Source organism: Eubalaena glacialis, chromosome 1 (assembly GCF_028564815.1).
Source record: "Eubalaena glacialis isolate mEubGla1 chromosome 1, mEubGla1.1.hap2.+ XY, whole genome shotgun sequence".
NCBI lineage: Eukaryota > Metazoa > Chordata > Mammalia > Artiodactyla > Balaenidae > Eubalaena > Eubalaena glacialis.
The window spans coordinates 208516403-208541458 of NC_083716.1; the positions used below are offsets into that span (position 1 = coordinate 208516403).

Here is a 25056-nt window from a genome sequence, read left to right on the forward strand (position 1 = left end):
TTTACTTCAGAGAGTAGTTGTGAGATCTGAATGAGACAATTCATGTGAAGCACAGTACCTGGCACATAGTACATACTCAATAAATATTCATTATTAGATTCCCTCCCCCACTTTCCTCTGCGTAACTGCAGCTCAGCTCTAGAATTTGTAGCAGCTTTTATCAAATGAAGTAAAATCTCTCTATTCTCAGTTCCAGAGCTAGGCCACAACTAGGTTAGAAAAAGTCAATTATTCTCCACTGCCTGTTTGCTGGGAAAGGACTGCAGTAAAATGTCAGTGAGACTCTTGATGCTGTCAGGGCAGAGTAGAAGGGAAAGGAAAGAAATACGGGTAGCAGGTTCCCAGGGGACCTCGTGACCCAGTCTGTACCGCTCAGGTTCTACACTTCAAATGGTTTCTTTCACATCCACTATGGAGGCCCAGGAGCCCTAAAAAAGTTACCGGGGAAGCCTCAGCAGCTTGGAAATCACTGCAGGATCAGCCTCCTACCTTACCTTTGGAACCCCTTGACTCTCCAGTATCTTTAATTGCTTTTTTATAGACCATCCTGGATTCTGTTTCAGAGCCTGGACATTTTGGACTGACACCCTGGTTGCCCTGCCCAGCTGATTCCAGCTTCTCACCTAGATGTCAGCTCTGCAGGCTGAGAATCTATCCTGCCCTGTTACTCCCCAGAAACCTAACCTGGATCCAGCATTCTGGAAGCCAGTTCAGACCTCTGAGTGGTAGGCTCAGCAGGCCTTGGCATGACTGGTTTCACCTGCTTGGTTAAGAGTGAGGATTCTGGAGCCACACACTCCAAATCCAAACACTGCCACTTACTAACTAAGTGACTCGGGCCAGGTAATTTACCACTCTGTGCCTCAGTTTTCCTCATCTGTACAATGGGGAGACTAGCAGTCCCCATTCATAGGATGGTTAAGAGGAGTAAACGAATTAATACATGTATAAGACATTATATAAACATATACAAATAATCCACCTACATAAATGTGAAACAATATAAATATAATATTAGCTATATTCACATATTTTATACATATTAAATATATTATATATTATTTTACACTTAACTTTATGTATGCTTTGCATTAACATGTATTATTTCATGTAAAACATTTATATACATACAAACATAATTATTTTTATTATTATTACTGTTGTTTTTGTCTACTCTATCACCCTGCGTGGATAGAGAGACCATGGGTAGGCTCTTCAGCTTTCTTGCTTTCATCTGAGGCTATAGGTGTAGAATCCCTGATTTCTACAGACTCTGCTGTACTATGTAAGGCAAGGTTTAAGTTAGATTAAAACCAACTCTAACACTTGGAAAATTACCATCTACAATGAATGCCATGTAAATATTCTTTCTTAGATTCCTATGTTGCTCTTCTTTCAGTATCATCATTTCAAGTTCTGTTGTAATTTCATTTATTTCTTGTCCTATTTCAAAGGCTTTCTCTCTCTGGAGCAAATAGCATAAGATAGAAATGTGTCCAAATACATGCTATTTATCATGTGGTTAATTTTAGACCATGTTATCCCCAAAACTATTGATTCAGAGGAATAGGGTGGTTCTGAAAAGAATAGGCATTGTCTCTTTCACTTCTTTTCATGGAACTGAAATGAGGGTAAAGTTTTCCTCTGTCTTCAAAGTCATTAATAATCCATGGATTAAGCTTAACCCCCATGAGCAATAATGCCATATAGCCACTGACATCAATTAAGAGACACCTCCCTGCCTTGATGGTAAGTGTGACACTACATCAACCCCCAAAAAACCCACTTCCTTTCCAGCAAACAGAAAACAGCAGAGGACATGAATTCACTGGCAGCTTTAAACACTGAAGGAGAAAATTGTGTTTGTTTCTGGCAAACATGAAGTCAGATCTCTGGTATTTCTTTCTATTCTTCTTCCAAGTTGAAGTTCTAACAGGTAAGTGACCTACTGAATATTTATTATTAAGTTATATTCAAGTGAACATTAAGAAAAATCAATTGGAAAAGGTTTTTTTTGTTTGTTTTCAGAAAGTAAGAACGATTACAGAAGAGCCCAAGTCCATGGCTAAGGGTGTTTATGTCACTGTTTTAAGATGAAGAAAAATGTCTCATCGGATCATTAAAACTTTAAATTACCTGCTTGAAGTTACTTTTTAGTGGATAAAGTAGAAGAGTGGCTTACTGTTCTCAGAGAAAGATGAAAGGCAAAATGACTTGTGTCAAGAGAATGAAAATTAAGTAGTCCTGGCATTTGGGCTGGGGATTCTTTCTGGAGGAGAAAATAAGATGGAAGGGCTTTGAAAAGAAGGATTTTGATTTTAATCTTATCTGGGTGGTCTTTTGTCAGAACCTCCCTGGCTGCCACAGAGTTTTTTCGACACTAATGTCAAGGTCCTTCTAAAAGGCTAAGGAGTAGTGGATGATGTAAAAATACTCCCTAGCCTCTGTAGACATTAAAAAAATCGTTCTGAAGTCCTCAATTCTTTCTCTTACATGATATATATCACACTCTACTTGAATACTTTAAATAATGTTACCTACAATGAAATTAATATGTATTTCTGCTGCTTCCTACTTGGTACATTTTCTATTATTTTTATTTCATCTTTAAGTCTGAGCCTCATGTTCTTGAGGCTGAGAAAAAGCAAAGTGAAATTATATTACATTGGGAAGTTCTACTAACACTAGAAGTGCAGACAGAACTTTTAGTAGGTATAACTTTATTTAGAAATAAGTTTTGCTGTGGTACCAAAAACAGACTTTATTTTTCTCTCCAAAGAATTAAAAAACAAAAGTGTATTGGTCAAATATTTGATCTTGTGGTGGCTCAAGGTGGCTCCAATGCTCTTAAATAAAGAGGAAAGAGGAATGAGGAATTAGAGTCTACTTAAGGTCCCAAGGGCAGTTTGGGGCCACTTGCTTGTTTAACTATGGCTTTTATACAACCCAATGAAATCCTTTAGCTGCATGAGCAACAAAGGAATAGCTTTGGAATTGATATTCATTCATTCATTCACTCATCCATTCATTCAGCACCAAGCACTTGCCATGCAGGAGGTACTGTGCCAGCTGCTGTGTGTACAATGATGAGCAAAATCAGGTCAGCTCCTGCTCTCATGAAGCTAACTGAATGGCTGGGAGAGAGACACTAATCAAATAATCCCATGAATGAATGACAATTACAGGCAGAACTCAGTTCTATCAGAGGATGTAACAAAGAAACCTGCATAGACTGGTGGGTGTGGAGGTGCGGTTGGGGGGTGGGTTCATCCAAGTCTTTCTTGTGGAAGTGGCACTTGAGCTGAGCCTTGGAGGACAAATAGGAATAAATGGGGAGAATGGTGGGATGGTGGGTGAGAACATTCCATATCATGAAAAGAGTAAGTGCAAAGGACCTGTGGCAGGAAGGAATGAAGTAAGTCAGGAAGCTGGAAGAAAGTGGATGTGCCTGAGTACAGAGAGGAAAGGGGTTGGGGATGGTGCAAGATAAGGCAGGAAAGGAAAGCAGAGACCAGACCATTCAGACCATATGCACCACATGTGTGAAGGATTGTGGATTTTCTTCCAAGAACATTGGTTCAAGTCATTGAAGGGTTTGTACTGCTAAAAAGCATCCAATATGCCAAACCCATTTAGGCACTTATGGTGGTGATATTATGGTCAGGAGATTTGAATTAGCAATGGTGTTACCACTGTGGAAGGATCGATCCAGCCTAGGTGGAATTATTTCTAGTTGGCAAATTAAGCTGATGAATAAATTGTACTTCTGGAATGATATTTATCTTGGATTCTGATGGAATAAAACCAACGTTCCCCTTCATCAACAGAAAACCATGCCATGTGCAAGCTGTTATCCTATTTGACAGGTGGCAAAATTGGGGCACAAATGGCTAGATGGAGATAGTAAACTGCCGAACAATCTTCATATTCAAAATATCACCACAGTGCATGTATCCAGCAACTACCATTTTAAAGGCTCTAAATGCAAAGTAAAGAACCAGACTGAAGTCAACTAAGCTCTTGCAGATCCTTTCCTTTGGCATATTTTTAATCCTCCCAACTATGTAGGCTTTCTCATCCCACGAAGAGGTAGGCATTCTTACTTTCAGTTAATCTTTGAAGAATCTCAGACCAGGAAAAGCTAAGTGTTTGGTTACCTAGTAATTAGTGGCAGAACCAAGATTAGAATTCAAATATGTCTGATTCCAATATCCACATTCTTTCCACACCATGTTGAAGTAGTGGAGATATAACATGAATCTCAAAGGAGAGAAATTCTCATCAGTTTTGTTATTTGGTTGGTGAGTTAAGAGGAAAGAAATCTTGGTGATTCTCAGTCTTCTATTGATCTCAGTGTAAAACTTAACAAAGTCATTTTCTTTTAATGATTCTGGAACAATAGGAGGCTCTTAATTGTAAAAGGATCTGAGAAAACTGGGACCCTCTGTCTGCATTTAGAAGACACTCTTTCTAGACATTATGGGCAATGGAGACCACGCGGGTGACCTGATGAATTCTGGTTTTGGAAAGACCACTTTAAAAGCAGTGGAGTGGGAATGACCAAGGTTGGGTGATGTTTAATAAACGTGCATGTCTAATGATATGTTCAGGGTGGAAGCTGGAAGGGTAACCCTCAGGCTCATTTTGAGCCTTGATTTTGTCACCCAGGCACTGAAGCAGTGATTCCTGAACTCCATCACCTCCAAAAAACCAGCCCCTTGGCGCTTCCAGCACCTGCTCCTCCCCGGAGCTCAGGGAGAGTCCTGCGGAGCTGAGTTGACATTTAACCCCCTCCCAGCACCTCCTTCCAGTGTTCTTGCTGAATTAAAAATATCCACATTGTCCATCTTTTCTTTCAATAGATGAATTCAGGGCATTCTCACTCAGCACAAGAAGCCTATATTGATTTCACTCCTTCAATATTATGTTTATTTCTATTTTCCTTGGTTGTGGTATTCTCTTTTATTTTTGTTGGTATGAGGAAGTTTCTTTTAACTCCCCTCTTTCCCTCTGTAATTTGGAAGGTTGACTACACGTCCTAGTTGACTAATTCATTATCATGTTCAGAGCAGCTTAATTGAATATCTATTTATTATTGTAGTAAAGTAAATAATGACAGTAGCCTTGCTTGACGTGTTTACCCCACCTCCCATCCCCCGCAGTGACGTGAGAACTTTGGAATGTTCTCTTTTCACTCTCTTGCTTTCCCCTTAGTGAACCCCTGCCCCACACATGGGTTTTGTTGAAATAACTGAAAACTTGTAGTTGCAGATCATTGCTGTTTCCTCTGACAGTATTTCTCTTCTGGTTCAAGAATTCTTTACACTCACTTCACGTTTTTCCAGTGGCAGCATCATTCTTGCCATCTGCTCCTGTCTTGTCATCTTTGTTCTGATCCAATGATCAGAAGACTTCCATTATTTTCTTCAGATACCTCAAACTCTGAATTCCAGCATGGGTAAAGATGTCTTCCTTTACTCTGATGGGTGACTAATCTCTTTTCTGGGAGTAGGATTCTTGGACTGCACTCTTTTAATAGTCTCTGGATATTCATTCACTGTATGCTGGCTTCTAGGGTTGCAGGTGAGTAGTTCCATGTTAGTCTGCCTCCCATTACTTTGCAAGTAGATTAAAAAGTATCTCTAGAATCTTGTTATTCATTTCAATAATGGAATTCAGGAATTCCACTAGGATATGCCTAATTCTGTGAGTGTTTTCATTAACATTGCTTGGGACGGAGTGAGCCTTTTCAATCTGCAGACTTCAGGTTTTTGGGGTTTTTTTAAATTTCGGGGATATTTTCTCCCAGTAGTTGTTTAGTCATATCTTTTTCTTTGTCTTTTTTCCTTCTTTTTAGACATGCCTATTATTTTCATGTAAGATCTCGAGATCCTTGTTTTTTCATCATTAGTGAGCAAAATGAATTTCATAACTTGCCATGGCTGTTAACAACTCCCTTAGATGAAATGGAATATTATAGTTTTTAAATTGCTAGCAGCATATTTCCATTTCTTGGTAGAAACAAAATGTAGGTGTGTAAGGAGGACCTCAATTCTCATCTGACCTTTGCTCACTGTGTATCCATAGACTTGTTTGACGTAAAAAAAAATTGGCCTCAGTATTCACAGTTGTAAACTGAGCAAAACCCACAGCTTATGCTGTCTCCCTATCCTAAGAATATAAATTTTATACATAAAAAGATGTACTGGGCTTTGCAAATTCAAAGCCCAGTATATATATACACATATATATACATATATATACACATACATATATACATATGTATGTGTATATATACACACACACACACACATATATATACCAATCATTTGTAGCCTTCAATACCCAAAGAAAAGACCACGTTTACTCCATAAATGGCATCTCTGTGTTACTGCTCTTCTAATAAATTGAGTCTATTAAATGACACGTTTTGGTCATTCTAAGTAAAATAAGAATGTGGTGTTCAATACCTTTTGAGGAAAATTCAGAATTATACTTTGGAAAGTGGAACTTAAATATGTAGAAAACATGTAACACAAATGAAAGCTGTTGGTCAACAAGCAATTTTTTCCATTAGTTTGGCCTGTATGGTCGATTGAAACAGACTGAAATTTGCGAGTTTAAAGAGAGAGTCAGAAATTGAGATATGAATCTCCTCTGACTCTTGTATAACATACCGATGGCTGCATCTACTTTGCATGAGGAAAAGCTAAGAAGAAGCAGTTTGTCTTTAAAGGAAGGTGATGGACTCAAGAATTTTGGGCTCAAGAATTTTGAGTCAGTCAACCACTAGTTCTGATAGAGTCTTTTGTTTTTCTGAGTGTGTTGCCATAGACATGGCACTTCCAACAAGCAACAAAGAATCACTTAAATGGAACTTTTTTGAATATGAGAAATCAAACTTTTATAGCCAACATTTATACTCTCCTAGGGCTTAGCACGAAAAAAAATTCATTCATGAAAAAAACAAGAAACAAAACCTCTACTGCCCTCACAATTCAAGTTCTGCTCGTTTTGTACTATCTAAGACTGAAGCAAAATCTCCTAGTAGTTCCTGTTTGCTCTTATTTAACTATCATAGAGTTTCTTGTAGATGTGAATACATCTTTTTACATTTCTACAGGCAGATAAGTTACAGAATACTCATCAAGAATTTAGATCCCATCAGAGCAAGGACCCAGACTTTGTTGCAGGTTTAAGTACACAGGGCAGTTCAACACACAATGATCCATGAATGAGGCTGTCTAGGGAAACAGGTATGTTAAACAATGTAATTTCACATCAAATAAATAATTTTATATATGTTTTTTGGTGCCTAATAACCTTTTCAGTCGTAGAATACATATGTGACACCAATGTAAATACTACTTGAAGTATTTGGGACAATTATACACCCAATACATCTTGAAGGAAAAGAAATACTTGAAAATAACTTCCAAATCTAGCTTAATGTTAAAAGCTTCTTTTTCTTTTTCTTCTCTTTTCTTAGCAAGTCTCTTTAGCTTCTGTGCTTCAGCTTCTATAAAATTAAGGGGTTGGACTAGATTATTGGACTAAGCGGCTCCTTAGAAATGTGGACTCTGATATCAAATTGTCTAGGTTCAAATCATGGCTCCACCACATTTTGCCTCTATGACCTGGGGCCAGTTACTCAAGCCTCAGTTTCCTCATCTGTAAAATAGGAATAAAAATAGAAAATCTGACGTCAAATGTTGTTATGAACATCAAATGATATATTGCATGTAATGAATTTGAAACCTTAATACATGGGAAACATGCAATGCTTGTAAGTTGCAATTATTATTATTATTTGGAAGTTTTTGAAAGCTTAGATGTTTATATAACTCCAGAACTATTGGGCTTCAGACAATTGGTTGGGCATCATTCAGTGTGAGACTTTGCCTTTGGACTTGGAAACAAGCATTCTCCATTATCCAGTAGATTGGATCCCCTGCTCTGTTTTTCTTGCTCACCTCCTCACCTCATTGCAGGACATTTACCAGCCATGCTCAGCTTCCATATTCTTCTATTCATTCATTCATTTATTATTATTGAGCATCTAATGTATTCCAGGTCCTAGGATTATTTAAGTGACCATGATACAGTCTTTATCCTTGTGAAGTTTATGTTTAAAAGAGGAAGACAGACAAAAATAATTACGATCTAAGCTTATACACATTATAAATATATTGGTATAAACAAGGCTTTATTGAAATCATTGAGATAGGAGTCTTTGTCTGGGGGTCTCAGGGACAAAGCGGTTCTTTAAAGTGGTTCTTAAAGAATGAATGAGGATTTCTAAGCAGATAAAGGGGTAATGGGATATTCTAGTCTATGGGGATAGAAGTAACAATGTGAAAGTAATGGCCAAAAAGTATGGTGTAACTTGAAGCTATATGGTCCCTGAGATTGTGAAAGGATTTTGTGTCATTCCAAGAAAATTGATTTATTTTTTTACCTCATAAGCAACAAGGTAGTGGATATTTTCAAACTGGGGAGTGAAATGTTTTTTAGAAACACAATTTTGCAAGCAGCATGGAGAATGGATTTGGAGGGAGAGACTGCTGTTGAGAAGGCCAGTCAAGAAGATGCTTCCACAGATGAAGGAAGATGTGAAAAAGTCCTAGTTTGGCAATGGGAATGGGGAAAAACCATCCATGAGCTAGAGCCAACTGGACTTGGTGACCAATTGGATCAGGACAGTCGGAGAGAGGGAGTAAAGAGGAAGACTCTGAGGTCCTGATGCCTTAAAGGACAGGACTTGGGTTTGGTGAGTGGATGCTGAGTTCAGTTTGGAAATGTTACTCTTGATATGTCAGGGGACACATCCAGATAGAGACGTTGAAAGGAAACTGGAAATAAGGGACTAAGCCAAGGGGAGGAGTGGGCTGGAGATGAAGGTGTGGGTTACTGGAGTAGAGAGTAGAGTTTATTCTAATTACTTTGTAAATACCGCTACAGAGTTTTATAACACCTTTGGGATTTTTCCATTTTCACAAAGAAAATCAGTTTTTACGAGGAGAAAATCAATCTTTCATTAAAAAAATTATGCATTTTAGAGCATCAAAGGTTGTTTTATCCCCTCTACAGAGTTCCTTGGAGAATAAAAAATTCACACATTGTGTGTGTGTGTGTGTCAGCGTGCGTGTGCACGTGCAGGTGTGCTCATAGTCTTTTGCCTTTTTAACTTTCTCCTTACTTTTTTTCTTCATGTTTTTCTGACTTCCTTTTTTGCAAATGTTAAGAGTTGGGATTGGGCTTATTTTGCCTACCCTTGCTACCGATTTCAATCACTACTTTAGATTATGGATGCCTTTGAATAATAACGTAAATATAGAAATTATGCATATATAAAAATGTGCTAATCCGGATTCCAAAAGTTTTAGCTAGTAGATGCATAAGAAATGACAGTGGTTTTATGACAGGTAAAAAAAAAGTGGTAGAAAGCATATGTTTTAAATGACAGAATTTCTTAGGAAAAGATCAAATGTAACAAAACCCTAATATAAACATGGCAATTTTTAGAACTTCATTTCTTACGTCACATTCATGTGCTGTGCTAAGCTAAAGCTTATCATTGTTGGATTACAGAAAATATTTTTAATAAGCACTATCAATAATTGCAAACTCAGGAACTCTTATCTTTCAATCACTCAGACCTTTGTGGAGGTTTGTGGTTAGAAGTCTGAGTTAAGGAGAATAAAGTGAAATTGCTGATTGGTCTCAAATCCCCTGCACTGTGTGGGTTTTCTAAGTGTTTTTGCTAAAAGATTTTCAACCAGGCATAATACAACTGCTTATAAAGAGTCCTGGCAGGATGGGTTCTATCAAGACAATCTTGCACTGAAGAAATGAAATAGTTTAGATGTAAAAGAATCAATTTGTAAATAAACTTCTGAATCATAATGCGATTCTCAGCTGAATGACCCTTTTCTTCAGAGATTTTTTTCTTAATAGCCCCCCAAAAAGAAGATGCAAATGCTTTTATCTTTTAAAAATTTTGAAGATCTAAAGAAATCATCTGATATAAACATTCTGATTTTACTCTTGAAACCTTAGTCTGCTGATATCAACAGTAATGTTATAAAAATCATAGCAGCAGTTAACAGGTTTGAACCTCTATTGGAAAGATTGCACCCTTTAGACATGGTAGTCAATGTGATTAAGACATAGCACCTATTTTCTAGAGTGCTTATAATCTAGGAGCACCAACAAGAAGTAAACAGATATGGTAGCAAAACGAAAATGAAGTCTGAATATTCAGATTTTTAGACTCATCACCAGGATTCAAGAGAACATATTCCTGTTTGTGTTTTTAGCAATGCATTAAATGCTAAATTTTATAGCATGGTGTTTCTATTGCAAATCACTAACATGCTCCGGTTATGAAACATCTGGATGTATTACAACAATCATTGGTTCAGAGGCACCTGTCCTGGACATCCATTGGGCAAATTTAATGATTCTGCACTTTAGAGGATACAAATAATAACCAGGTTGAAACCTGTCTTCCCTTCTATAGACAAAAGAGCCAAGAGAATAGTCAACCATCTAAACAAGTCTTTATGAACCTGGTAGATATTTATAATAGTTAAAGAACGTGCTTCTTTAAAGCTCAGCCAGATAATATTCATTAGAACCTGACATCCCAGTTGAGGAGGTGTCTTTTGTACTTGATTGTATATTTGCACGTACTTGTCTGCAGAAGAAAGGCAACATGCCGTAGCTAACCCTGGGATCGTGTCCCAGCTATGACCTATGTAATCCTGGGAAAGATACTCAGTTTTCTGGCCCCAGTTTAGCTTGATAAATTTAAGTGTACAATTTAAAATGAAAGGCTTAACTGAATCATTTCTAAGAGCCCTTTTGATTCTTATATTCTATAGTCTACGCTTTATCTCCCCAGATTTATAACATCACTGAGATCTACATATCTATTCATCCATCCATCCATCCAATACATATTTATTGTGACTTACTACTTACCAGGTGCTGCTGTAGATACTTGGGATGCATCTGTGAATAAAATCAACAAGGTCCCTCATTTTAAAGCTTATGTTATAGTGGGGTAGCCAGACAGTAAACAAGAAAACAAAGCAGACAGCAACCTCAGGTAATATGCTAGAAAATGACTTGTGGTGTGTTTTGGATTGAGCGGTCAATGGTTGCTGGAGAAGTAAGAAGCAGCCACATGAAAATCAGAGATAACATTCCAGGCAAAGAAACAACAAATTCAAAGCCCTGGGGACCAACTTCTTGTGTTTGAGGAATAGAAAGAAGAACAGTGTGACTGCAGTGTGGTGAGTGACTGGTATAAAATGGTGTTAGCGAGACAGGGTAGATCATGCAAGTCATGGAAAGTAGCGTAAGGAGTTAGATTTTCTTTTAAATGAGATGGGAAGGCCCTGGATGCTTTATAAGCAGGGCAAGTATACTATCTGATTATGTATGTAAGAAGATTATTCTGGCTTCCCTGAGGAGAGTGGATGGTGAATGGGTGCGAGTGAGAGCAGAAAGTTAGGAAGCTCTTGTCATCCCAGAGAGAGAGAATGCTGGTTTGGACCAATTGCAGCTTAGATAGAGAAATGGGTAGATTCTACCGGACATAGAACAGAGGTGCAGGAAATTAGACTTTCTTCCTGTAGAAGGATTTCAACAGTGATCCTCTAAGACTCAGTCTATAGTGACCACTTTGTAGCTTCATGTGGTTGCCTGCTTCCATTATACTTCCTTTGGTTGTTGCTAGTGGCATTTCAACCTCAGATTGTACCTCAAATCTTTCATCTGCCCAAGAAGTTGTGTGACCTCGGACAAATAATCTAATCTGTCTGGGTCATCAGTTGTCTGTATGTGGAAAAATTGGACTTGCTGTATGATTTGTATGTTTGCTAGGCTTGACTGTGTATGACACTGTGCAGAAGTTGAATCATGTTACAGAAAACACAAGTGTGAAGGTAGGGGTGTTTACAGGATGTCTGAAAAATGTACAGACTGTATATGAGAGCTTATGGGGATTGGAAATGGAGATGGTTATGGTAGGGAGAGTGAGGAACATATCAAAGATAGTGTGAGAGAATATTTTGGAGGATAATTTTATATTAAAAAGTGGTATGTGTGGGCTTCCCTGGTGGCGCAGTGGTTGTGTATCTGTCTGCCAATGCAGGGGACACGGGTTCGAGCCCTGGTCTGGGAAGATCCCACATGCCGCGGAGCAACTAGGCCCGTGAGCCACAACTACTGAGCCTGCGCGTCTGGAGCCTGTGCTCCACAACAAGAGAGGCCGCGGTAGTGAGAGGCCCGCGCACCGCGATGAAGAGTGGCCCCCGCTTGCCGCAACTAGAGAAAGCCCTCGCACAGAAACGAAGACCCAACACAGCCATAAATAAATAAATAAATAAATAAATAAATTAAAAAATATATATATCATCAAAGACTAAGGATTTTGTGATTAGGTATTTGAGCATATCTGTTCTACAGGTGCCAAAGTAATTATGAAGCAATTGATTAAATCCCCTATCTGATTCCTTTAGTTGAAAACATTCAAATAGCAGACCAAGAGTTGCCAAATCGTTTTCCAGATGGAAAGTTTAAGCATCGGGTATGTGGACACTTAAGTCAGGCTTCTTGTCACCACATTTAATAATAAAAAGGTGACCTAGGTAGTTTTTAGATTAAAAATGATAAAACAAATAACTAAGAGTGTCCAGTAGAAATGACACTTTGGGATCTCCAGTTACTCCTCTGATGTCAATGGCACTGTCACTCAAGAAAAACTTAGGTAGTTTTCCTCGTCATACCTAAATGTTTTTATGGGCCAGGAAGATTGTCTCATTAATTTTCATTTCTCCTGACTTCATGGAACAGCCCAGTAAGATGCTGGGACAGAAAGAGTATTATGGAAACATGGTTTCTCCTCTGGAGAACCCAACAGCAAACTAGTATCTCTCTTGGTTGTTCATGGTCTCATCTAGATATGTTCTCATCCTCAATCCATAGAGAGTAAGTGTTGGAAAGAACTTTAAGATGTCTTGGTCTCACTTCCTTATTTCACAGCTGAAGAGACTAAAGTCTAGAGAGGTATCCTTGTCACAGAGACTTGCTAATGGCAAAGCCAGAATTTTCCTCTGGTTTCCTTGGGAACCACTGCATTGCACTTCTATCACCCTGCATCGCCAACCATTATATTTCATCTTGCATTGGGTTATAGGTCATAGTGTGGGCCCAAAAGGAGAAAAAGCTGCTGACAAAATCATCTTCCGAAGTAGAAGACAATGCATCTACATCTGTGTGTGCACAAGGTGGCCGCAGACACTTTTGTTCCAAGATCTCTTTGTGGTTTACACGCTGCTATTCTAAAGTCCTTGGGAAATTTGCTCTGAACATTTCTAAAGGAACTGTGAACCAGCTCACTGATTTTATCTTCTGCAATAGACAGTAAAGACATAAGCATCAAAGCAATAGTAGTGCAACATAATTTACTTTCAGACAAATAAGTCCCCATGCAAATCATCTTTCACTTTAATCTAATGTAGGTTGCACCTATTCTCATGTGATGAGTTTTTCCCCTTTGCCTTTTGCTTATATTTACCCTCAGTTCTTTAAATGAAACAAGCATTGTTTTTCTTCTTTATACTTGAAAACTATTTTATTCTAGAGCAAAACATCTATTCACAAAAGTGAAAAAATATAAATGTACAATTTAACGAATAGTTACAAAACATACTACCTTACTCCTACAATTATCACAGGTCAAGAGGTAAAACATTGTCAGCCCACAGAAGCCTCTCCACCCTTTGTTTTCCTTACCGATTCCAGTTCCTCTTCCCCTTTATACAGAAGCATCATACTGAATTTTGAGATATTCATTTGGTTTATATATTCTGTTTCTATTCTTTTAGTCATTATGCAAGAAATCACAACATGCATACTTCATTTATCAAAGTCTCAAGTTGCATACACCGTTTCTAGCCTCCTAGACAATGTGTTTTAGGTTGACAGTTTCTTTCAGTACTCTAAAGATATAAGATGTAATTCCACTGTATCATGACTTTTACTGTTGATGTTGAGATACCACCTGTCTGTCTAACAGTTGCTTCTTAGAAGGTAGTCAGTCTCTTTTCCCTGGCTGTTTTTAGGGTTTTTATTATGATTTGTCTAGATGTGCATATTTAAAAAAAAATCTGCTTGTGATTTGTTAGGATTCTTGAATCTGTGGATTTTGATTGCATTCTGAATAGTTTTTCTAGCCGAATTTTCCAGTTCAACAACTCTCTTTAACCATCTAATATGCTCTTAACATATCTGCTGAGTTTCTAATCTCAGTGTGGTTTTTTGCCAATTCTAGTTGGTTCTTTTTCAAATTAGTTGACTTTTTTTCTTTGTTTCCTGTGATCTATAGATATTATTACAAGTTTGTCTTTTATTTCCTTAAACACAGAAGGCTCAATTGTTTTATTTTGGGGATCTGATAATTTAAATATATAATTGTGTATTTGGTTTTGGAGTCTGTTGTTTCTGTTGTTGTCTTGTTTCCTTGCATGTCTGATTATTTTTTATGGTATGCTTGTCATTATAATTATTATTTGTAGATACGAGTTGAAGCCTAGGATGTAAACCTTTTCTTTCTGTAATAGTTTGCATTTTTACTTTCAAAAGCTTAGGGGTAATGATAATCCAAAATCACCTTAGACAAAGTTCAATTATTGAGATTTTCTGGACCACTGAAGTGATTTGAAGGTGGGCTATAATCTGCATGAAGGCTGGTTTACTTCTGGTTTAACCTGTATTCCAAGGCTGTAGCCCTTTGGGATTTTGAGGAGCTTATTGAGGAGAATGTCTTTTACTAGATTTCTCACTTTCAGACTCTGGGAGTTGAGACCTGAAAACAGAAGTTTGAATCTGGGAGAGCAGCACATGCTCTCGAAGTAAAAGCAACTTCTAACCTTCGCTTATCTCTCTGGATTCTGGTTCTTCAAGTTTAATCTAGTAATTTCTTCTTTTTTTCAGCTCTTTAATCCTTTACATTAATATTTTTAGACATTTCATTCAGCATGTTTGGTTGTTTTGGTGTGGGAATTAGTTTGAATAATCTGGACTGCCATACTGAAAACTAGAACGCTTGTGTATATTTTCGCAATCAAATCCCCAAGTTGAAAATCTATTCCCTAGCAATATGAGAGATATAAATGAAAGCCTACAGGTATTAAGAAAAATAAGTAACTATGGTGAATTTTAAATAAAATGAACGCACTGGTGTAAGCAGAACTGTGACAAGTGAAGCCAGGAGGGTAATGCTAGTCCAGTTATAAAGTGGAACAGTTCTTTCCGAAAGCAACATGGTGGTATCGAGTGTTTTCAGAGTCTTTAAATATTTTGCCCACATGTCAAAATATTTACATAAAATCAAAATGCTGAAAATAACCCCAACAGTCAACATTAGTAGAATGCTTTAACAAATTATGATAGATTAACATTATGCCCTTTTATATAGCCATTAAAAAGGGTAAGTATGATGACTATGTAAAAAATGGAATGTTTATGATATAACATTAACTACCAATAGAAGAACAAAAGGAATAGGTTTGCTATATAATATAAGTATATGTCTGGAAGATAAAGAGCAAAAATGCACAAATAGTATTTCTATTTCACTGGAAAAGGAGGAGTAGGTAATTTTTTTCCTTAAAAATTCTTTGTACTTGTTACATAGTTTTCTCAAGAATAAAAACAGGGATTTCAAAATTTAAGTTAAAAACTGTCATGCTAATAATTTTTCCCAAACAATTTCAGCATGAAACTTTGTCATATTAAAAAAAGAAGAAGAAAAAAGGAAGGGAAAGAGTTGTTTGAACTTATAACTGAATAACTCAGAATCTGCAACCAGGCCAAATCCATTACAGTTTCCTTCTTCTGTGATCCCCATGTAGCTTGCAAAAACAACCTTGGTTTCCTATAAGCTAAAATTTATTTTAAAAAATGAAAAAGTAAACAAAACTCTGGGTCTTTACCTTTATCATCAGACTTTGATTCAGTTCTCAATGGTTGAGGTTCAGAGAAGACATGTTTCTATCATTTGAAAATGAAATGTTCTTTCACTCTCTAGCGGGAGGGTATAGTGTAAATATATACTCTTATATAACCATTCATTTTTCGTTTAAGCTGTTTTGTGCTTTAAAAAGTTTTTTTCCTAAACTATGTCTTTCCCCAAATCTCTCATTGTTTGACTAAAGTGCTAATGCTCCTTCAAGTTCAATTTTCAAAGTCACTTTCTCCAAGTGGCATTATCTGATTCTCCAGTCAAAATGTGACCCCATCTACCTTTACTTGACTCCATTCCTAGCATGAATTATGGTGCATGACTTCATATTTATCTATCATCTGTCTCCAGTATGAAATCTGCCCAAAGGCAGGAACCATTTCTCTTTGATTCATACTATGTAAATATGTTATTTAATATATTACATATTATATATTCATATATGATAAACAAGTCTCTGGTTAGGTTTTTTCCCAAGACACAGTTTTACCTTCATGTTCTATTTTTTGGTTGTGAAGTTCCTTCATTTTGTTGCAATAAAGGTGACTTTATGAAGAGAAGAGATGACTTTTGTGCTCAAATATAATGATTAGGTCAACAGAATCATAAAATGTCACATTTGTTTTTTTTTTTTTTTTTTATCCAGGAGAATTCAATGCTTCTGCCACGTCTGAGATGTTTATATTTCACAACGGAGGTGTACAAATTTTATGCAAATACCCTGATACTGTCCAACAATTTAAAATGCAGTTGTTGAAAGGGAATAATATACTCTGTGATCTCATTAAAACAAAGGGAAGCGGAGACACGGTGTCCATCACGAATCTGAACGTCTGTCAATTTCAGTTATCCAATAACAGTGTCTCCTTTTTTCTGTATAACTTGGACAGTTCTCATGCCAGCTATTACATCTGCAAACTATCAATTTTTGATCCTCCTCCTTTTCAAGTAGATATTCTAAGCAAAGAATATTTGAATATTTACGGTAAGACATTGTTTTAATCTTCTAGACTTAAGAGTATATAGACATTTTAACAATTTTTCTCACTAATGAAAACAGTTAAACAAATGAGTATCTCTTGTGTTGGAGTTCATTTCGGTGCAATTGATGGCAATAATTTATGATGAAATATATCAATACAAGGATGTTTATTAATAATAAAAATAATTATATTAATCAGCAATATGAAATTTAATCATATAGACTGCTGAGTTAGAAATAGGTTATGTTGTCTCTAAAACACACATGCCATTGAAAATCAGGAAAAAAATTAGGAGAAATATCCAAACCCATGGCTTAATGGCTGTTGCTTCTATTCACCTAAAGTTTAAGGTTTGGGTTTTGTGCTGGGAATTGTGGAATTAAGTGAGATGATTGAAAACAATAGTTTTATACCTTTACTTTTCCTACTTATTCTTTTGCAAAAACATAGACAGCGAAGTCTTTTCTATTAACCACATTTGTAGAAATATACGTGCATAGAGTCTTCGGTTTTAGTTTCTGGATCCTTGCTATCATACTGAGATGATGTTATTTATTTACTGTTTACTGGATTTCATGATTGTAATGAAGGCAAGCTTTATGGCAAGCTGTTTAATTTAAACAGCTCTTTTAAATTTGTTAAGTGAACTTGTGATTCAGCACTGAAAGAGGAGATTTGATTCTGAGAGTTTTTCCTTAACCTTAATTTTTTTCCAACCCAGAATCACAGCTTTGTTGCCAGCTGAAGTTCTGGTTACCCATCGGATGTGCGGCTTTTGTTGTAGCGTGCATTTTTGGATGTGTCCTTACATGTTGGCTTACAAAAAAGGTGAGCAACGTTGATCTTTTCTTGCGCTGGCTTTACTGAGGAATACGAGCAGTTATTTACTCATCAAAGTATGTATTGCTCTTGCCAGAGTAATTTGATCAACAGGTAGATGATTTCCTTTCCTCAAGATATGCCTACTAATTAAACTACTAACTTGGAACAGAAGCTTATTTACTTTATAGCCACTTCATTCCAAAAGGAATTCAGTGGCTTACAAAGAGCTATGTCATTATTATTATTCAAAAAAGATAAGGAAATTGGGGCCACGGAAAGACAAAAAGGCAGGAGGAGGGTTATAAGATAAAAATAGATGCTTCCGACTTTTAAAAACTATTACATGTGGGCTGCAAATTTGATTCTAAGTTTCCAAAGTCAGGGCAGATGAAACAATTAGTTATAAATTTTTCTCAACCAGTCAATTAAAAAACAATCAGTGAGAAAGTCTCGTAGGGCACCATCAGTAGTTGAGAAGGAAATTGCCAGCTTCTTTACATGGTAAGTTATTAGGACTCCTTGCTTTTAAAGAAAACCACTGAAAAGCTAGGCAGAAAGATAAAAGAATAACAACAACGATAACAACAAAAATCTCTCTGTGCCGGGGGATATTCTTTTTAGTCCATCACAAAACGGGTTCTCAATCAAAGAATCTATACCATTTTGCATATTATGCAAGGGTGTTAGCATCCTCAAGTATATCCACAGTGTGATCTTTGGCCATACAGTGAGTATATCTGTGTCAGAAGGGAATTTGAAAGGAGAGATAAAGAAGGTAGAGAGGAAGATAAGCCCCGTGGTCTAAGTCTACTGGGGAAGGAACAGTAAAGGCATAAATGAGAAAAGACGTTGAGCAGAAACAGTTTTTATTTAAAGCCTTTTTCATATTGTTCTCCTACTTAGCCTAAAGTCAGGAGCCCAAGTCACATTATCACACTTTGTCATATACTGCTTCAACAACGAATAGAAAACAGTAACAAACACACAAACACATCCCCCACAGGAATGGAGGTGGGGAAGAGCAGATGACAAACCACGTTTCTGACTTTTCTTGCAGAAGTGTCCTTCCAGCGTGCATGACCCTAATAGTGAATACATGTTCATGGCAGCAGTGAACACTGCTAAAAAGCCTGGACCCACAGGTACAGTGACACGAGGGGGCTTGGGAAGGGAAGAGCGTTCTTTACATGAAGCCTAGAATTTTAATTTTTTATTTTAAAGGAAGGGAAAATGTCTCTAAGATTGAATTTTAGTATTTTCTGTAAAGAGCCAAATTTTCATTTTAACTGAATTGATGCTCTCTCCGGTTCATTGAAAACAACATGTCTGTAAACCACTATTAAAAATAAATGAAAAGTTCATAAACCCCTATGGTATCAAGGCAATCTTCCAATCGATATTTTAAAAATTGGGGTGATTCTAAGTCTTCCTTGTTAAAAAGTTCATTAAGTCATACGATGAGATTTATTGAATATCAATTTAGTGTAAATTACTGAGTGAGGCACTGTGGGAGATACACAGATATGAAGGTTTTCGACTGAGATTTGGAAGAAAGATCTGGGCTGGAGTTCCCAAGGGGAAGAAGGAGAAATTGGTGAAGATATTGTTATTTCAACGTAAAAAATGTGCATGGTTAGAGAAATTGGATGGCTGCGGAAGTCAGTTAGGTGGGACTTTGACCTTTTTCATTCAGACTGAGTGTTGTCAACTGCAATGTTCTTAAGTTGAGGACCATCCCAGAAAGTCTGAAATATCCATTCTTGGAAATCTTAAGCCTTTGAGGTTGCAGTGATGGAAGGTGTATAATGAGACAGAAGCCACTGCATTTTTGCCACCACTCAGTGGTAAAGGACTTGTATAAAAGGGATGCACAAAACACCTGTAATCATGGAATTAAAGGATGGGAAGGGGCTAAATCGCCTTCAGTCCTCATTTTTTTTAGATGAAAGAAATTGATGTTTCTTCTGGTGTTCAATGATTCTTTGGTTCTCCAGAGAGTTGATAACCATAGCTTTGACACTAGCAAAGAGCTTGTGTTTCATTATTTTGCTATTGGAAAAAAAAATCTTTTCTCTCAATCTCTGTGCTTGTAATAATGTGTCTATCTTAATTTGGGTCCCTGAAAGCAGACCCTGAGACAGACACTTGGGTGCAAGTAGTTTATTTGGAAGGAAGAAGGGGTGAGGGAACAGGGAGAGGGAGACAGGAAAGGCAGAAACGCAGATGAAGGTTGCATTACTAAGATCTCAGCTAGAGGCCACAGGACTTCTGAGAAGTATACAGATGTCTCCCAGAATTGTTCTTCTGAAGGATGGCAAATGGGGCATTTATCCATTGGCTCCCATCCCCACTGGCTTGGGGTTGCCTGCAGGATGCATTAATCTCCCTTGTTCCTGAGCCGTGCTCTGTGCATGCCATGAGGCTGCTCTTAAGCCTTCAGAGAAAGCCCTGAGGCAGAAAAGCAGAGAAGTGCAGGGTGGGGCTATTTTGCTAGAATAGTCAGCATGCTCAGAAGTGGTGCAGCTGAAATCAGAGGGGGGTAGTTTCATGCCCCATCTACCAAGCCTAGCATGTATCTTGCAATTACATGTAAACAAATAGTAACTGAAAATGGCCAGAGTGTAAGCTTCTTGAGGGTAGGCAGGGTCTTTCTTCTGTATTCCGAAAGCATTACACATATACAATTCCAGGCAGAGCATGACTCAGCACCTCTGTCAAATATTTGTTATTATACGAATAACACCGTGCTGAGTAATGTGTATTGGGTAGAGGGAGGGAAGACCTAAGACAGTCCTTGTCTTCAGTTTATAATGTCACTGGGAGAGGTAATATGTTTGCATGGAGGGTGGAGTCACGTGATAGTGTTAAAAGTACTCAATTAATTGCAAAGTGGTAGAGTTCAGACAATGTTTGTAACAGGAGCCAAGAGTGGGCTGGGTAAAACTCCATGGAAAACGTGGAATTGGTGCTCAGTCTTGAAGCATAAAGAAGAGTTTGGACGGGGTATGTGTTTGCCTGTGTGTGTGTGTGTGTGTGTGTGTGTGTGTGTGTGTTTACAAGAGGCAGAGGAAAGGGGAAGCCTTGCTAAAGGGGATTGGCACATGGAGAGTTTTTAAAGAACTTATGCTAAATTTTTGTTACAGATGTGACCCGTAATTTGGAACTCTCTGGCACCCAGGCATGAGCCACACTGGCCAGTTCCCTCCAACTTGAAGAGCAAGATTCTCTATTTCCTGGACCACAGAGAGTCTGACTTGATTTGACTACATACATCTTTTGCTGATGTTTTGTTCAGTCTGGACCAGTGACTATATCAGTCAATAGGGATTTTAACAGACTGCCTTAGTACTGTAGAGTTCTCTCAAAACAAATACCCTCTCGCAACTAGCTTTATAGAAAGCCCAGCTTGTGTGTGCTCAACAAACAGACCTCACTGGGATGGAAACCCTGTCTTCAGATCTGCTTCTAAGCAATGCATCAGCCAGGAAAACAAACACATCTATAAAAATGTTTTAAAGATGTCAAGGGTATGGAATCTGCAAAGCAAATGGGCAGCTGAGGGCCAGAGTCTGTCTGCATTTCACTAACAGACTACCTCTTCTTTCTGTAGGGAGGAGCATTCCTTTTATAATCAGGCAGTAGAGGGAGATGCTTCAAAACTGCAGTTATTTTATTTCTGAGGTGTGGATATGTAAGGATAGCCTACTAATACAGTGCAGTACAGTACTCTTCTCCAACTTCTGAACCCCCGTTGACCACTGCACAAGCAATTTAGGTGCCTTCTTCTGCCCTCAATTTTCATTTTAAAAATACTTCCACATAAGTACTTGACAGACATACTGAGTTGGGAACTATGTCTACATTTTTTCCTTCTGCTGCTCAGTTTCATATATATAGCTGCAGCCTAGTGAATATAACTTGCCTATATTCTCCCTAAATAAGCATATTTTTTGCTCCAGAAAGATATTTTCCCAAATTCAGTTCAAATGGTTTACTTTGCTGACTCGTTGACACCAGTAGTAGGAAACATTGCCCAGAATCAAAAGTGACTTCATTTTTTGATATTCTTTTCTACCATTATCTGTGTTTTCATGGTGCTATTAATTACAAGCTAGGCTATTTTGGGAGATCATGCTAAAACTGTAAACAAACAAAGGAATCCATCTTTCACTGTCAAGCATTGTCCTGGGAGATAGAACCCATGATCTATTCAGCATGAAACCTGCAGTTCCTAGAGGTCACTGCCAAACTATAGCCGTGCTGCATCTGGGCTTTATAGGTTGAAACAGCCCCCATCAGCCTGGAGCAGCCATCCAGACCTGGGTGGAATTCCCAGAATTGAGAAACTCCGCTTAGCCAGGACAAACAGGTGCACTTGCCCCCAAAGGCTGAAGTCACCCTGGGGACCAGAGTGGGTTTGCCTGCATTTTCCTCCAGGATCTGTGAAGAAGCACAGATGTGTCAAGGAACATCTGTATGATTCCGTCTCCCAGAAACCATTCAGCCTGGAAACCGACCCTGGCCCTTCAAGGCAGTCTTCCTTTGAATTTGGTTTAGCTGGAAAGATTCTTAAGTACACGTAACATGTGATTATTCTTAGCTGAAATATTTTCTCCACTTCCTGTCTGCATGCCCAAGGCTTCTGAAGCAGCCAATGTGTATGCAACAATATTTTCAACTTAGGTAAAAAAGGGATTATTTAGCAGTTTTAAAACTTGTAGTTGTCTGCTTATAGTTTACTTTAAAAGTGAGACCTGATATGTCATTATGCATACTTATTTTAAGCATGTGTGATGCTGGATATGTACAGTACAGTACTGAATGTGTAATTTGAATCAAGTACGGTGTTTCGCTGACTTGGGCGACCTGGCTGGCTTTGCAGAGGTGTTCTCTGAGTTGTTTGCAGTTTTCTGCGTGGGGTGTCAAGTGGGGAGGACCACTCTCATGTGGTCTGCTTTTCCTGATTGCCCAAGTTGTGCCCTGAAGCATCCTCACCCTTAGCCCTGGACATTTCAAAGTGAATTATTAAAGAATACAATTTCTGTGAAATAAAAACTGGTTTTAAGAAGAGCTAATTATGAAATAGATTTTTGTAGTAGTAGGAAACTAAAGAATAAACATTTGATAGTCAGCTGAAAATATCTGTTTTCTTGGGGGAGGGAAATGATTACTGTAGCCAGCACCTGCAAATTTGACCTTGTTCTTAAAGATTGTTACACTGCTTGGAACGATTCCTCTTTTCATTTTTTTTTTTTTTTTAATTTGAGACAACTACAAACATAAAAAAGTTGGAAGGCCAGCAAAAGGACTGTTATTTTTCTAAGTTTCTGACCTAATGCCCTATCACCTCTGACTAGTACATATTTCTTATAAACAATACACTCGCCTCCATAAGCACAATATAATCATCAACATCAGAAAATTAACATGGAGACATTGCTGCCCCTAATTCTCAGACTTCATTCAAGTTTTTCCAGGTGTCCTTATAATGTATTTTATGTGAAAGATTCCATCCAGAATCTCCCTTTGCATTGAGTTATCACATCTCTGTTGTGAACGTCAGTCTGTACAGTTCCTCAGCCTAGGCTTTTATGGCCTTGGCTCTTTTGAAGATTACAAGCAGTTATTTTGCAGAAGGTCCCTTGGTTTGTGTCAGTCTGATGTTTCTCCATAATTAAAATCAGGTTATTGATCTTTAGCCAAAATAACACAAAAACGATGCTACTTTCTTTTAATTACATCTTATCAGGTGGCTCAAAATCTCAACTTGTTATGTTACTGATAACATTCATTTTGATCACTTGACTAAGTTAGCATCTGTCAAGCTTCTCCTCTGTAAAGTAACTCTATTCCTCTGTATAGGGAGGTACTTGGAAATTTTGTGAGTCATCTGTTCCTCATCAAAGTGTCAGTTTATTCATTTGTCCATATATATATATATTTATATATATATATATATATATATATATATATATATAAATATATGTATGTATGATTTCCTATTCTATTCAAAGGGCAAACATTTATTATTATTCTAGGCTATTTTTGGAGATCATGCTAAAATTGTGAACAAAGAAATCCATCTTTCACTGTCAAGCATTGTCCTGGGAGTTAGAGTCCATGATCCATTTTGATGCTTAAATTGTCCCATCCTTGGCCAGCAGGAGCCTATTGAAACTGGCTCTGGTGTCCTTTGACCAGGACCCCATCATTCTTTCAGCACTTCCTTGCTTTCTGGCAGAACAAGATCCTCCAGGCTCAGCTCGTGTTTTTCCCCGTCCCAGTGCTGGAATCAGTTGTTTTCCGAAGGGGTCCTGGTTTCTTTGAGTGAACAATGGTTTTTAGAAGCCAAGATTTAAGCATTAGTAAATACTCATTCCTATTGCGATTTCCCTGCTCCAGGATCCTCAGTGGACAGAACTGGGACGCACACATCCACACACACACAAATTTAGAGGTAAATGTGTGTGCATATGTGTATGTGTGTGGATATAAATATACATGTATATATAATATGTATATTTAAGTATAGATGTAAATGTGTGTATGTATATACATATATATGCATACATATACACGTTTACAATTGTATTTATTTCTGTACCTATATCTATCTGGATATGTTGAAATCCATGAGTTCACACCTATGCCTTTAATTCTAATACAACACTACAGAGTTCATTCTAGATTTATTCCTTTCTATTATTTGTTCCTCTTATGACGTTGAGAAACCTGCCTCTTATTATCCTTAGTGTGTTCACTTATTTGATCAATGCCTCAGTATGAAACCAATCTCCCATCTTGGTGGCATCCCCTCCCCCCCATGATAGCTTCCTCTTTCTGCCTGGGCTCTGACTCCCCACTCTGGGTGCTCCCACCCCATGTATGCCCTTTCTACCCTGTTTGGGCTCTAACAGCCCAGGCTGGGTGGTTTCATTCATCCTCAGCTGGGGGCCACAGTGGCTCCCTTGGCCTGGGATGCCTAACCTTATGGCTTGTGTTTTATACGGATTCCCAGAGTTTGCCCTTCGTGTTAAGTTCTGATTGCCTAGAGTGATTACTGGTTCGATACCCTTTATTGCCAGCTCTTCCTTCCCTGTCTCACTTCCTTATATCTCCAGGAACTCCAGTTCAGACACCCTTTGTTCCTTCCAGGGCTAGGGGAAAGCCTGGTTTCCCACTGTTGCTCGTCGCTGGCGCGTCATCCTCCCTTGT

The 25056-nt window shown here is 37.9% G+C and overlaps 1 protein-coding gene across 1 annotated transcript; it reads left to right on the forward strand.

Moving 5' to 3' along the window:
* The first annotated feature begins 1878 nt into the window (after positions 1-1878).
* ICOS (inducible T cell costimulator) lies at positions 1879-21025 on the forward strand. The gene is made up of 5 exons (XM_061191050.1): positions 1879-1936; positions 16683-17021; positions 17741-17847; positions 18899-18983; positions 20985-21025. The coding sequence occupies exons 1-5, from the start codon at positions 1879-1881 to the stop codon at positions 21023-21025; spliced, it is 630 nt and encodes a 209-aa protein (XP_061047033.1).
* The last annotated feature ends 4031 nt before the right edge of the window (positions 21026-25056 follow it).